At 58.9% G+C, this 13,640-nt stretch overlaps 2 protein-coding genes across 10 annotated transcripts in view; both read right to left on the reverse strand.

Annotated features, from left to right (window-relative positions):
* Nucleotides 1-1,402: 1,402 nt before the first annotated feature.
* CDH24 (cadherin 24) lies at nucleotides 1,403-11,773 on the reverse strand. Of its 3 annotated transcripts, XM_019429433.2 has the most exons (14): nucleotides 11,500-11,770; nucleotides 10,433-10,507; nucleotides 9,644-9,948; nucleotides 9,161-9,455; nucleotides 8,886-9,005; nucleotides 8,644-8,811; nucleotides 8,281-8,468; nucleotides 7,616-7,869; nucleotides 6,531-6,667; nucleotides 4,073-4,194; nucleotides 3,880-3,991; nucleotides 3,384-3,632; nucleotides 1,805-2,817; nucleotides 1,403-1,709 (listed from the first exon to the last, which is right to left on the reverse strand). In XM_019429433.2, the coding sequence occupies exons 3-13, from the start codon at nucleotides 9,842-9,844 to the stop codon at nucleotides 2,318-2,320; spliced, it is 2,346 nt and encodes a 781-aa protein (XP_019284978.2). In that variant the 5' UTR covers nucleotides 9,845-9,948; nucleotides 10,433-10,507; nucleotides 11,500-11,770; the 3' UTR covers nucleotides 1,403-1,709; nucleotides 1,805-2,317. The 3 variants fall into 3 exon arrangements, with proteins under 3 accessions (XP_019284978.2, XP_019284977.2, XP_019284976.2); XM_019429432.2 differs by lacking the exon at nucleotides 10,433-10,507 and having other exon boundaries at nucleotides 9,161-9,341; nucleotides 11,500-11,773; XM_019429431.2 differs by lacking the exon at nucleotides 10,433-10,507.
* Nucleotides 11,774-12,613: 840 nt separating this feature from the next.
* The window catches only part of ACIN1 (apoptotic chromatin condensation inducer 1), a 33,950-nt gene continuing 32,923 nt past the window's right edge, over nucleotides 12,614-13,640 (reverse strand). For all 7 annotated transcript variants that reach the window (XM_019429429.2, XM_019429428.2, XM_019429427.2 and 4 more), the window contains one exon: nucleotides 12,614-13,564. In XM_019429429.2, coding sequence (XP_019284974.1) covers nucleotides 13,238-13,564 — 327 coding nt within the window. In that variant the 3' untranslated portion in view covers nucleotides 12,614-13,237. The remainder of the gene's footprint in view (nucleotides 13,565-13,640) is intronic.

Genomic DNA, 13,640 nt, shown 5'->3' on the forward strand with positions numbered 1-13,640 from the left:
AATGGAATCGGGGTGGACCAGGAGAGCAGGTAAAGGCCCGTGTCCCACCTCAGTGCACCCTTCACCACCAAGGAACGGCCCACAAGTCTGTCCTTTTTCTCCACTTATTCCTGAAGGCTTGATACAGATGTTGGGGTGAGACCAAAGGGACAGAGAGCTTGCCCATCCTGCCCTGAACTGGAAAACCCTGTCCCTCCGACACCATGCTTGGGGTGCTGCCTCTTAATCGTCTCCTTCAGAGACAGCCAGCCTGCTCTGGCACAGGCCTTTGGCCAGTCAGGGGTCCGGGTCCACCCTTCAGCGCAGCAAATGACAAATTCAGCCCCGGGGGCAGGGGTCCTGTTCTCCTACCACCTAGCTGCCCTAACCAAGCAGCATGAGAGGTGTTGAGGGGCACCTGGGTGACTCAGCCGGTTAAGCGTCTGACTCTCGATTTCAGTTCAAGTCATGATCTCACAGTTCGTAGTTTGAGCCCCGAGTAGGGCTCTGTGCTGACAGCGTGGAGCTTGGTTGGGATTCTCTCTCTCTCCCTCTGCCCTCCCCTGCTCGTGCTCTCTCTCCCTCTAAAAATAAATGAATAAACTTAAAAAAAAAAAAAAGGTGTGAGAGAAGGCATCTTCATTGGAGTAGTTTCCTCTGATGGCCAGCAGCCTATACTTGGAGGGGAGGGTCACAAGGACCTGTCCTGACCCATCTACTCGAATCTCCAGGAGCCCTGACTGGAGCTAGGAACTCCCTTGTCTGCTCAGGGAGTGCACACTGAGAAATGATGGCCCTCTGCTTAGCTTCCACCCCAAATGACTTTGATTTGGCCAGTTGGCCCCTCAGTAGCTCACTTCCCTGGTCCCTCTTCCTCCTCCTTTGTGTTCCATGGAGAGTAAGATGAGGACCGGGGGGAATTGAAGTTGGGGCCGGGCCCAGAATCAATGTGACCGGCGGTCTCACCCCAGCCACCCTCTCCTGACGGGCACCACAGGCCACAGGAGGACTGGCTTGCCCCCCTCTGCTGCCCCCCAGCCACATTTTTTCCCTGGTTTGAAAACCACTCTTTCCCTCCTTCTTTTATCTCTCCTCTGCTCTTCCCAATAGCTCTCACCCCCCCTTCTCCTTTCTACTCTCCCCTCTGGCCAATCCCTCTTAGTTCCCTTGGACATTTTGAGACCAACAGGGAACAGGGGAGTTGGCAGTGGGAGTGGGGGTACTTACTTCCTGAGTGGAATCAACTCAAACCCTCCTCAGGCTAGAGGGGCTTGAAGTGGACTGCCCCCCAAAGGAGAGAGGAGAGTGAGCCAGAGGGGATGGGCTAGGCCTCTCCTCCCACCCTATGGCACAGTGAAGCTCTGCACAGAAACCTGCATGTGGAACTGAAAACAGGGCTCCAGCTTTAGAAAATAAAGTGTTTGTTTATTATGAAATTAGAGATGGAGGCCTCTCCCCTTCCTCCCTTTTTCCCCTTCCCCAGCTGCCTCCCTCTTTTCTTTCCTTCCCCTCCCCTCCCCCTGGGGCCTGGGAAGCTCGCAAGACAATGCCCAGAGCTGGGATGCCCAAGGCAGGCCAACAGCTGGGCAGAGCTCCAGGGAGGCGGCCATGGCGGGAGTGGGGTGTGCTGGAGCTCTCGCCCTGGGAGGTGGGCTGGCACCCTCTCTCTGCTGGAGGCCAGTGGAGCCAGGATGAGGCCATGAGTGATGGATGGAACCATGCGGGCAGGTCTGTAAAGACAGGAGAGCCCGGGGTCGAGGTGGTGAGTGGAGGAGGGCTTCAGGCCATCCCTGTTCCCCCAGGCCCATCATCTAGGGACACTGACCTGGGGCCGAACATCCCCTGCAGGAGGGTGGGCAGCAGTGGCTGGAAGTTTCTCTTGCTTTTGGGATGGTCAACAGAAAAAACCAAAAAGCCAGTCACAGGGACCCAGAGAGAATGCAGGCAGATGTGGGCAGGAGACAGACACAGAGCATGTATGTGGGCAAGGGAGACAGAGAGAGGGTGTGAGAGAGATTTAGAATCCGGGAGACAAAAACAGAGTCACAGAGAGAGTGGAATCACAGTGAAAGAACAGATTCACAGTCGAGCCACACAATCCAGACCCAGACAGGAGAGCGTTACAGAAAGAGACAGAGATCCCTGGAGGGAGACACACAGACTCAGGAGGAGGGAGGTAAGAAGGAGGTTGCCCTGGGGAAGCTGGGAGGAGGGACACAGGGAGGAAAGGAGGCCTGGGGGCCCCTGGGCTGCTGCCGCCTGCCTGGACCCTGGGGGAGCTCACTCAGAGGGCCTGTGCGGGCTGCCCCACCGCGGCGGGCAGGGCCAGGGCCGGCTCTCAGGGGGCGGGGGGCTCCTTGGCCCCATACAGCTCAGCCAGGGTGCGGAAGAGCGGCCCCCAGTCGTCCAGTGGTTCGGTGGGGCCGGAGGCGCCCCCCGCTTCGCTGCCGGAGCCCAGGGAGCTGAGGGAGCCGCAGGAGGAGCCCCGGCCCTCGTAGCCGTACACCTGCACCGAATCGTAGGGCGGCACGCTGGGGTCATCGTCCGCCTCGCGGAGCCGCAGCGCCAGGAGCTGGGCCACGTCAGAGGGGCCGGGGGGCCTGGGCTGGCGTGGCGCCCGGGCCCGGGGCAGCACGTCGCGGCGCGCTGGAGGGCCCGGGTTCGGTGGGCCCGCCCCGTCGGGGTTCTGCAGTGCGCTGATGTCGAAGGCCTCGGTGTCCTCTTCGCCGCCGCCCTCGTCATCGTAGGTGATGATGTTCTCGCGGACGTCCTCCTCCTCCAGCACCATCAGCGCTTCCTGCTTCTGCCGCCGCAGGGCCACAAAGAGCACCACCAGCGCTGAGGGAGAGGCGCACACAGGCCGCTGAGCCCGCAGGGCCCGGAACAGGGCGCCTGGTTCCGTTCTGAACCGCAGGCAGGTTGGGAGACAGAGGAGACAGTGTGGCCTAGGGGTGGCAAGACCTTGGTCTGACATCTGGCAAACCTTGTTTGAGTCCTGACTTCACCCCTTAGTAGCTGTGTGACTGTGGGAAGTTGCTTGGCTTCTCTGAACCTCTTTGACCCTTTAGAGGGTTTGTGTGGAAAACAGGGAGAACAAATTTACCTCTTAGAGCTGTTCAAAGGATGAAAGGAAATAGCATGAGTGATGTGCTGGGCACCACACGTGCTCCAGAGTCAGGGTTCAATAAACAGTTTTTATGGCTTGTTGCTGTCATTGCGGATGGGTATGTCAGGGAAATGAGGCCAGAGCTTTTCTCTTGGACACATGAGGCAGTGGGAAAATCCAGGCATGATGCTTCCTTCATGCCCTAGGGTGGATTTCCCTGTGTCCAGGGATCTGGCTCCTCTCTATACCCCCTGCAGCCTTGGACCCCACATCTGTGTCCCACGGTGGTCTGACTCACCAAGCAAGGTGCCCACGCAGGTGATGATGGCAAGCAGGGCCCCAGTGCTGAGCCCAGCGGGGGAGAGCTGCGCCTCGGGCCGGCAGGACGCCACAGAGCCATCAGGACGGCAGCGGCACACGCTGACAGTCACTGTGGCAGTGCTGCTCATAGCTGGCTGTCCCCAGTCCCACAGCTCTATGGGAACCAGATAGGGTGCCTGGCGGGGCGGAGCAGGACGAGAGGGCAGCAGCAGGCTGGCAGAGCCATCTGTGGGAGAGGGAAGGTGTTGGCTATCTCCGGGGACACCTCCCCTGTAGGGTGGGTGCAACCCACGGAGACAGCTTCCGATGGGGAAGGTTTGCAAAGAGCAAAAACGTGCAAATCCCCATCCACTTTCTGTTGAGTGGGGGGCCCAGATATGTGGGTCAGGAGTCAGGCCGACTGGGCTAGGGGGTGGCAGAGGAAGAGAAGAGCAGGGAGGCAGGCACAGGCACAGTGGTAGAAGGCTACCCACCTCGATTGTCTCGGACAGTGAAGTTGGCATCAGGCCCCAGAGGCCCTTGAAGGGAGACACGGCTACTGTTGCCAACTTCATCTCTGTCCAGAGCCCGGATGACCTGAATCAGCTGGGAGGAAGAAGAGAGGCCTTGTATGGAGTGGGCAGCTGAAGGTCTTGAGGTCCCAACCCTGCTGCCTCAGCGGCTCACCTGGCCAGGGGCTGCAGAATCACACACAAAGGTGTCATAGGGCTCGGCCAGCTGGGGGGCGTTGTCATTCTCATCCAAGGTCTGGATGGCCACTTGCACGCGGGAGGCCTGTGCGGAGCTGTCTGAAGCCAGAACACGAACACGTACACCCCAAACACGCACACACGCCACAGTTTACACACAGCACACAGGGTGCACGGGCATGGATGCCACATGCAGCACACAGCATGCACGTGCAACACACGAGATATGCACGCAATATGCGAGTGAGAAACAGCATTGTGAAATGAAAGGAGCAACACCAAGTGCACACAACATTCCCGTGGTAGCCAAGATATGTGCAATGCAGCACACACATTCGGCAGGAGGGAAGCACCCACAATACATACATACAATAACCCACATGCAGGGCACATGCACCGTGAATGAAAGGTAGACACAAAGTGCATACAGGATGCACACATACAATAGTCATGAAATAAACACATTCATACCATATATTCGATGTACACTCAGCATTTAAAGCAAATACAACACACACGAAGTGGATGTTGGATATATACAGTGAATACAGTGTCACCAGCCCCCCGGGTCGAGAGAATGCATTTCATACACAGCGTGCGTGGGACAGAGACAGACACATGCACGCGCGCGCACACACACACACACACACACACACACACACACACACACACCCCATCAGAGGTCTGGGAGGCCATGGTATAGCAATGAGTATCACTTAGAGTTGGCCTTGGGGAGCCAGGCCAGCCTGGGTACCAGAGCTAGACACAGGCCCCCTTCTTCATGCATCCCTTTATCAGGTGGCTTCATCATTGCCCTGCCTTGCTCCTCACTGCCAATGCCATCCAAGAGAGAATGGAAAACAGGTACCCCTGCCCACCCTAGTGCTCACCTCTCCTGGTTGAGCCTCCCACATTCTTTAGTCCTTCCCCAGGTGGGGAGAGAGCTGGCTAGCCCTGGTGAAGGGGCTAAGGTCCCAGCCTGGGCAAGGGAGGCTGAGTGGGCTCCCCAGCCAAGGGTTTGGGGCTCCATTCCTTCTGTGCAGTCAGGACCTGGGGCCTGCTACTTGATATTGGGGTTTGTTGCAGAACAGGATTTGGTGGGAGGGTGAGAAGGCAGGGAGGGGAGCATGCGCGTGCACACGCGCACACGCACACACACACACACACACACACACTCACACACACGGCTACGTATACACAGGCAACTACAAACACACTATGTAAACACGCAGGGGCATTCCCACGGACAGATACACAAGCACTTCTATGTAACACACAGCAACATGGGCATAAACATAAGCCCATACACAGAAAATTCTACACCGAGAGGAGATAACTGCTCTGATTCTGCAGCCTGACTGGGTCTGATGGCTCTTCCACTTAACGTCTGTGTGACCTTGGGAAGTTACTTAACTTCTCTCTGCCCGAGTTTCCTTATTTTCAAATGGGGAACTAATCATACCTCCCACATAAAGTTGTAGTGGTGATTACATTAATTCGTTCACATTTGGTACTTAGAACAGTGCCTGATACACAATAAGTAATAAATTACCTGTTCGCAAACACTCACACATGCAAAACGATATATATAAATGGCCACTGTACCTATTATCATATACATCAAATTACACATATGCACAAATATTCTATACTCAACTACATATACACACAAATACGTGTGTGTATTTTCACACACACAGAATTATACACACATGTAAGTACACACTCACACGTACACATACTATATAGTTCTTTACTGACACGTACAAACATCTGTGCACACAGTTACAACTCCCACAGACAGGACACAGAGAGAAAATGTAGGAGACCCTGGGGCGTGAACAGGGGTGAGAAGGGGGGGTTCACAAAGGGGAAGGAGGTCTTCCTATCTCCGGTGGCCATGGCTGCCCAGAGGTAGTCAACCCATGCTGCTGGTGACTGGTGGCTGACAGGGGCAGGAGCTGGGCCCTCTCCTCTACCTTGAGGGCTCTCTGCGGGGCTTCCCTGAGAGGGGCTTCTGGGGCCCCCCCAATCAGCCCCCAGAGGAGGGACCCAGCCCTTCCCTGAACCCTGGCTTCAGCCTGCAGCAGACAGTGGGAAGGGCAGGGTCTGCCAAGGTGCAGGTTGGGGTTTGTTAGGGGTTGGAAGCTATCTGAGGTTAGGTTTGTTTCCCAGTTGGGGAAAGTCAGGCATGGGAGTGAATTTAAAGTCAGGGGAATGTGCAGGCAGACCCACTGTGCCCAGGGCAGTCCAGCCTCAGAGACCAGAAGGCCTGCCTGTGGTGATGATCCAGGCTGGGGACCCAGCGCTGCACACAGTGAGGAGTGGTGGCAGTGACTGCCCCTCCCCCCCCCCCCAACTCCCCCTGCTCAGGGACAGCTCCTCTGCCAGGAGGCTGCTGCTTTCCCCTCTCCTGGGGGCCCAGGGCTCCTCACCGAGCTCTGTGGCCAACACTGTGAGGTTGTGCCAGACACGAGTCTCGCGGTCCAGGGGCACCACCGTGCGGATGGTGCCGTCTTCAGGCTCGATAGAGAAGCAGCGCTCTGGATCCGAGTGGGGGAGGATGGAGTATCTGGGGAAGACGGAGTGGAGCTGGGGGCAGATCTGGGGCAGGGCCGGAGCTGGCTGCTACCCCTCCCTCCCTTCTGTTTGCCTTGCTGGGCCTCTTGGCTCTTCTGGGCAGAGGGCCCGAGCTCGTCTGGGCTAAGCCTCCCCCGTGTACCCAGAGCCATGATTCACATTAGGGTCCCCTTAAAAAACAAATCATTTGGGGAAGTCATAAACATTAAACACCTGTCCTAAGACTCAGGGGGACTGGGTTTCATGGGTTTGGGAGAGGAAGAGGTGGAAAAGGGGTAGATATGATCTGTCTGTCAGACTTCTGGGCTCTGTTTTGGGGACCCAGGGACCTGTGTTTCAGCTTTGCTTTGCCTCAGACCAGCTGTGTGACCTTGGGTGAATCGTTCAACCTCTCCTTACTTAACCACAAAATGGCAATGACGCCAGCACCTCCCTCATTCCTGTGACAGGGATGCCCAGAGGTGGGAAGAGTGGCTCTTCTCAAGGCAGACAAATCCGGATTTGGATCCCAACTCTGGCGATGTAACCTTGGGCAAGTAACTTAAGTTCTCGGGGCCTCGTCTCTAAAACAACGGGTGATGATCATGCCTACTTCACGGGGCTGTCGTGAGAATTGAATGTGGTCAAGCGTTTGGTAAAATGTGAAGCAATAGTGGTAGCCATCACCCATCCACCAAGCTCCTCGCAAGAGATTGCATTTGCTTGCACCGCCACTGGGAAGTGCCACTGTTATCCTCTCAGAGGGATGGGTGGAATTGGAGAGCGTTAATTAGCCAGGTCCTCCAGCCCTCCCCTGGCCCCCAGCCCCGCAGAGTGGGAGACCTCTGCCAGGAGGTGAGTGTGATTTTTCCATGAAGGGGACCCATCCTCAGTGGGAATAGCCTGCTGCTGAGCTCCTTCCCTGAGTCCCGGCCCTTCCCCTGCCCACACCCCAGCTCACCTGATTGGGCTGGCTGGGGAATCCAGGTCAGAGGCTGAGACCTGGCCCACCAGCGTCCCGGGAGCTTTGTTCTCAGGCACTGCCAGGTGATAGGCAGCCTGGGTGAAGGCAGGGGGCTCTGGGGCATCCTGCACAGCCACGCGTACCGAGGCCACGTCCTTGAAGGGCCCTCGCCGCAGGTAAGCTGGGTCGATGAGGGTGTTGGTGGCCTCCACACGGAAGGAATAGGAGCGCTGGGTCTCAAAGTCTAGGGGCTATGGGGAGGGGACGGGGAGTGACTGAGGCACATGGAAACCAGGGCAGGCCCAAGCTCCCAGGAGGTGAGAGAGAGGTCCCCTCTCCATGCAACCAGTGCTCAGCCCACCTGACAGGAGAGGTGGGCACCTGAGAGGCAGTGGCTGCAGTGGTCCGAGTGAGGCAGATGACTTAGTCCGTAACTCTAGGTGTGCCTCCAGCTCCACCACAGACTGGCTACATAAAAAGTCCTGAGCCAGTCATTCCCCCTTGCTGGGCCCCAGTCCCTCATCTGAAAGAGGACTAGATGACCATGATCCCTAAGCTCCAAACGTGGTCCCGAGTCTGTTGTAGACCAGTTAGAGGGGTGCCTCATGGGGCAGGAGGCACGCATGAGTGAGTCTGCAAGCGTTAGCAGACAGGAGACTAACCTTGCGGACAGTGAGAAGCCCATCTCGACCCTGGGAGTCTGTGCTGATGCTGAAGGCCTCGGACCCCTCTCCGTCCAGGATGCTGTATGCCATGAGGGCGTTGTCCCCCAGGTCTGGGTCCTGGGCCCGCAGACGGCCCACTAGGGTGCCTGGCCCAGCAGTCTCCACCACAGAGAACTGGTACAGGCCTTGGGTGTGGATGGAGAGGAAACATTCTTAGAGGGGTCCCAGCCCTCCTCCCTCCCCCAGCACTTCCTTCTCCTGGGGGCTGGCTAAGGGAGGGGCGGGAGAGAAGACTTCTCCAGAGGCCGTAGGGGGTGGGGCAGTCAAAGGATGGGTCAGGTGGCAGCACTGGCCCCTTACTTTGAGGGAACTTGGGGGGGTTGTCGTTGACATCGCTGAGGGTGACTGTCACTGTAGTGCTGCCCGACAGCCCCCCCATGTGGCCGCCCATGTCCTTGGCCTGAATCACCACCAAGAACTCCTCCTGTGTCTCCCGGTCCATGTTGGGGATGGCGGTCCGCACCACTCCTGGGGAGAGACGAGGGGTCAGGGGGTGCCTGTTCCCATGGCTGCCCCCCCAGGTTCCTGAGCCCTATTCTCACCAGTCTGGGGGTCGACAGAGAAGAAAGGCAGTCCATCCAGCACGGTGTACACCAGCTTGGCGCTGTTCCCGTAGCTGGGGTCATCGGCATCGTGAGCCGTCACCTGGATCACTGATGTCCCTGTGGGCCGTCCCGGCACCCCCACTCAGCAGGGGCAGGGCCAGGTGGGAAGGAACAGCAGATGAGGGGGACCCAGACATGATGGCAATGCGGGAAGGAGAGATGAGGGTGCTCCAGGAGACGGACCCCAGGATGGTCAGAGTTGGGGTACTCACCGACATTGGACATCTCGGGCACTGTGGCGTGGTAGGGCCCGAGGGGAAAGATAGGTGGATTGTCGTTGATGTCTTGCACCTTGATGATAAACTCTGAAGGGGGCTCCAGAGGCCGGTTTGAGGCTCGGTCCACAGCTTGGGCAAGCAGCACGTACTGTGCCTTCTCCTCTCGGTCCAGGCTCTTGGTGACATGGATATTGCCTGTGGCCTCATCAATCACAAATACAGTGCCTGCCCCCTCCCCGGTCAGCAGGTACTTGGTGCGGCCCTCGCCCCTGTCCACATCCGAGTGCAGCTGTAGGGGTCAGGGAAAAATGGCAGCGGGTTCCAAGCATAGGGACAGAAGGTTAAAGAGTCTAAGTCTATGACTGGGTGGAACGTTGGGAGTCCTGAGGGACCAAGGTCATTGTAGAAGTGACAAAGTTGCAGGGCAGGGCCCAAGGGCCTCGAGTCAAGGTAGACATGGGAAGGGCTGATCCTTACCTTACCAATAAGGACGGGCTCTGGACCGGCATATTCCTCAATGACAAAGAACTGGTTCCACACCCAGCTCCTTCGGTTCCGTAGCAGTACTGGTCCTGGGCCCCCCCGGGACCCTGCCCAGGCCCGGGCTGGGGCTGCCAGGCGCCCCATGCAGCCCCAGCCACCCAGCCAGGCCAGGAGGAGCCTCACCAGACCCCACATGTTTGGGCTCCAGCCGGGGCTCTGTTCACTGTCCCTGGGTACTGAGGCATGAGCTGGCCGGGGCAGAGGGGCAGATGTGTTGGAGCTACCCCATGGATCCACACCTGTAGGACAGGTAGTTGTTCAGGGTCAAAGAAACCCTTAACTCTCCCCACCCCCCAACCAAAGTTCGATGCTGAAGATCAGACCTCCAAGGAACCAGACATCCCACTGCCCAGAACCCAGACTGAGAGCAGACAGTCTGATCCTTCTCTCCACCCAGGCTCTGCCTGTATTCACCTCCAGCCCTACAAGCTGATAAATCTCTGGCCAGTCAACTCTGAGTCAAGAAGCTGGGGAAGAAAACAGGAGAGGGGATGCCGGAAGGGTTTAGAACCCTAAATGTGGCTCCTGTTCTCCCAGGTTGGGCATGCAGCCAGGGGGTTGGAGGAGATGGGGACTGCCAGAGAAAGGGCTTAAAATCCAGAGGCTGGGACTCATGGAGGTGTGGTGTCAGGGTGTCTAGGGTCAGGCTGAGCAATGACAAGGAGTGCAGCCAAAGACAGGGTTGCAAGCCTGTGAAAGTCCCTCTTTCACGGAGAACCCCACCTCTCCAGAACCTGCCCCCAGCTCATACTGCCAGCCGAAGTCCTTGAAGGGGGACTCCAGAGTGGAGGGCCGGCCCTGAAAGAAGAGGGGGTAGAGTTGGGGGCCAGGGCCAGGAGGCTGAGAAGGGAGAGCAGAGAGTACAGATACAACGTTACTGAGGGTGAGACCCAGACTCAGGCACTGTCCGGCACAGACTGATACAGAATGGCAGCAAGAGACACAAGGAAAGAGATCAAAGGAGGCAGCCTGGATGTGTGATAGGCAGAGAAGAGTCATAGGTAACAGGCTTGGGAATGGTTGGGAGGAGGGCAGAGGGGCTTTCTGTGTGTGATGGGCAGACAGGGGCAGCCCTCAGCTACGGGGGGTCAGGCCAGGCCTGGAGAACTTCAATCTGGGAGAGGGGGTGGCCAGGAGGGGCTTCGGGAAGGGAGCTGGAGAGAGGACCCTTCCCACTGCTGTCTCCTCCCTCTCCTCCTGGGGGGCATCCCTCAGGTAGCTGTGGCTGCCACCCCTCCTTCCCCAGAGCAGATACACACCTGCCAGTCCTTTGCGCCCCCCTCCCCCCGCCCCCGAGGGAAGAGGGAAGCCGAAGAGGGAAGCCGGAGGGAAGCGGGGAGACCAGAGCGGGAGGCGGGACGAGGAGAAGGGAAGGGCTGGAGGAGTGGGAAACAGGATAGCGGGAAGGGAAGAGGAGGCGAAAGGGAAGGGACGGGGAAAGGAAAGGAGAGCGGGAAAAGGCAAAGAGAAAGGAAAGGAAAGGTAGGGGAAGGAAAAGGCAAAGAGGAAGAGGAGATGGAGAAAGACAGGGCAAGAGGGAGAGGGAAGAGGCGGAGGAAGCAAACAGGCAGAGAGAAGGCAGGATGAAGAGAAATCGAGGGAGAGGAAAATGGGGAAAGGAGGGAGAGTAGGTGCGGGGAAGAAGGGAAAGAGGTAGAGCGCGGGAGACGGGAGCGGGCAGTGGGCTCCCAGCCGCGGAGCGCACCGCTCTGAAGACACCCGCAGGCTGCGGGCCCCCTGCTGCCCCTCCGCGGGTTGTCGACCCCGGGCTCCGGGGCAGGCGCCCTTACCTGGCAGTGCCGAGAGGCCCAGGCCGGCGGGGAGCGTCCCCGCCCGCCCCCGTCGCCGGGTCCCGGGGGCGCAGCCCCGAGCGGATCGGAGCGGGCGCCGCGGCTCCGCTGCAGGTCTGAGCGGCCCCGGCGAGAACAAGGGAGCGAGACGGAGGGGGCGGGGGAAGGAGGCTCCGCCTGCGGAGGAGCGAGGCGGCTCCGCGGCGCGCGGGAGAGAGCCCAGCCTCCGACCCTCCCCGGCCAGCCCGGGCCCGCGCGGCGGGGGCGGGGGCGGCGCTGCCGGGCCGCCGGGCGCATACAGATGCAGCGCCCCTCCCGGGCCGGGCCCGCAGCGCCCGGCGGGCCACTCGGGCGGGAGGACGTCCAGGCCCCGGCGCCAGGCCGTCTTCCAACGGCTGGCGAAGAGGGTGAAGCCGGGAGCGCCGAGCGGCCCCCGCACACCGCCCGCAACGGGGCGAAGGGCGAGCGTGTGGTGAGGCGGGGAATTAGGAGCCCGCTGCGGAGAGGCCCGGCTCCAGCTCCCGGGGCGGCCTCTGGGGCGGCTATAAACCCCGGCCACAAGGCGGCGGCATTTGGGGGGGCCGGTGCGGGGCACCAGAGCGGGCCGACTGGGGCAGCGCTTAAGCCCGGCAGAAGGGTCCAGGGAGACCGCGGGCTGAGCCCAGGGAACAGGTCAGGGCCCGAGGCACGCCAGCAGCGGGAGGGGACGGAGGTGGGGAGTGGAGCCTTTTTGGGAAGCTCCTTTACAGGTTCCCTTTGAGCTAGTGGCTGCCGCCCCCTGGCGGCAGCCGTGGGAGGCGCCTTGAAGGAGGCGAGCAGGTGACCAAAAGCCTACACCACAGGAAGGACTGGGAACCTCCTCAACCCTCCAACCAACACTCCTCTTGGCAGGGGTCTTCCCCTCTCTGCCCTCCAGTGAGTTAGATCCTCTGTGGCGACGTAGTTACAGCCAAGGCAGAGATGGAGGGCGGGAATTCCCTGCTCCAGGAAGCAGCAGGCTTCCTGAACAAGTGTATGGAGTGCAAACAGTGGTGCTTCCATGCTACCAGTCCTCTTCAACTCAGTTTGGCTCTCCCCCACGCCCTGCCCAAGGAAGGCCAGTAATACACACTAGTTAAAACTAAGTCAGATTTTTATTATTTTCCATAGACCACATCATTTAATAATAAAAAAAATAAAAATAAAAATTGAACAAAAGGAAAAGGTGGATATAAAGTGGAACCGGTGGGCAAGAGGCAAGGACTGCAGGACAGAAGAGACTGGGAACTGCAGGGGCCCTGGGACTCAGGAGGAGATGCTGATTCAGCTCATAGGTGACCCAGTCCTGGCCCCGGCTGTTCCCAAGAGGGGGGTGTGAGTACCCAAAGGAGGTGGTGAGCAGGATGGAGGAAAAATGAAAGAGGTGTGGGGCTTCTGGCTGTTCCCCACCTCTGGGCCAACCACCTCCCTCCCTAACCTAGCTCTTCCCTCTCAGATTTAACATGGGAAATGAGAGGGAGAAGAGGGCAAACTCCCAAGAGATAGGTTATGGGGGTGGGGCTTTGGGGAGGGGGGGGAAGATGGCCACTACTCCATTTGGTATGTGGGGACAGGTGGCAGCCATACTTCAGCACTGGGTAAAAGATGTGAAAGACCCCTGGTTATAGGGTGGTAGAGATTGTACCTATCCCTCTGTGGCCTCGAACCCCCCAGGGCAGGGTGGCTGATGCCTGCAGCTCTCCCTCTCAAGTTTTCCCAGCTAACGGCGCCCGCCCCGGTCCCGCACAGGTGTGCTCCGACTCCGGCTCCTGCTGTGGCGCTTGGTGTCTCTGCGGTCCCTCTCCCTGCCTCGCTCCCGGTCCCTCTCCCTATCCCGATCTCTATCACCCCTGTCACGCTCCCTTTCCCTCTCTCTTTCCCTGTCCCTCTCTCTGCTGTGCTCTCGACGCTTCTCCCGCTCCAGCTGTCGGTTCCTTTCCCGCTCTGCTTCCTTCTCCCGCTCCTTTTGCTCTTCCTCCTCTTGCTCCTTTCGCCGCTTCTCCCGCTCCTTGGCCCGTTCGGCCCGCTCTGCCTCCTTCTGAACAATCTGCAGCAGGCAGCAAATGTAGAGAATAGGCATCTTGGCCCTGCTCATGCCAGTCCTGCTTTGTCTATCTGCATCT

This window comes from Panthera pardus, unplaced genomic scaffold (genome assembly GCF_024362965.1).
Source record: "Panthera pardus isolate Hobbes unplaced genomic scaffold, ASM2436296v1 HiC_scaffold_24, whole genome shotgun sequence".
In the NCBI taxonomy this organism is placed as follows: domain Eukaryota; kingdom Metazoa; phylum Chordata; class Mammalia; order Carnivora; family Felidae; genus Panthera; species Panthera pardus.

Excerpts from the sequence above, each read along its gene's own strand:
- CDH24 (XM_019429431.2), bottom strand. The coding sequence starts at position 9,844 with ATGTGGGGTCTGGTGAGGCTCCTCCTGGCCTGGCTGGGTGGCTGGGGC. Across the intron at positions 3,633-3,879 it reads CACTGTCCGAGACAATCGAG|ATGGCTCTGCCAGCCTGCTG; the intron begins GTGGGTAGCCTT and ends CCTCTCCCACAG. Across the intron at positions 2,818-3,383 it reads CTGCGTGGGCACCTTGCTTG|CGCTGGTGGTGCTCTTTGTG; the intron begins GTGAGTCAGACC and ends CCTCTCCCTCAG.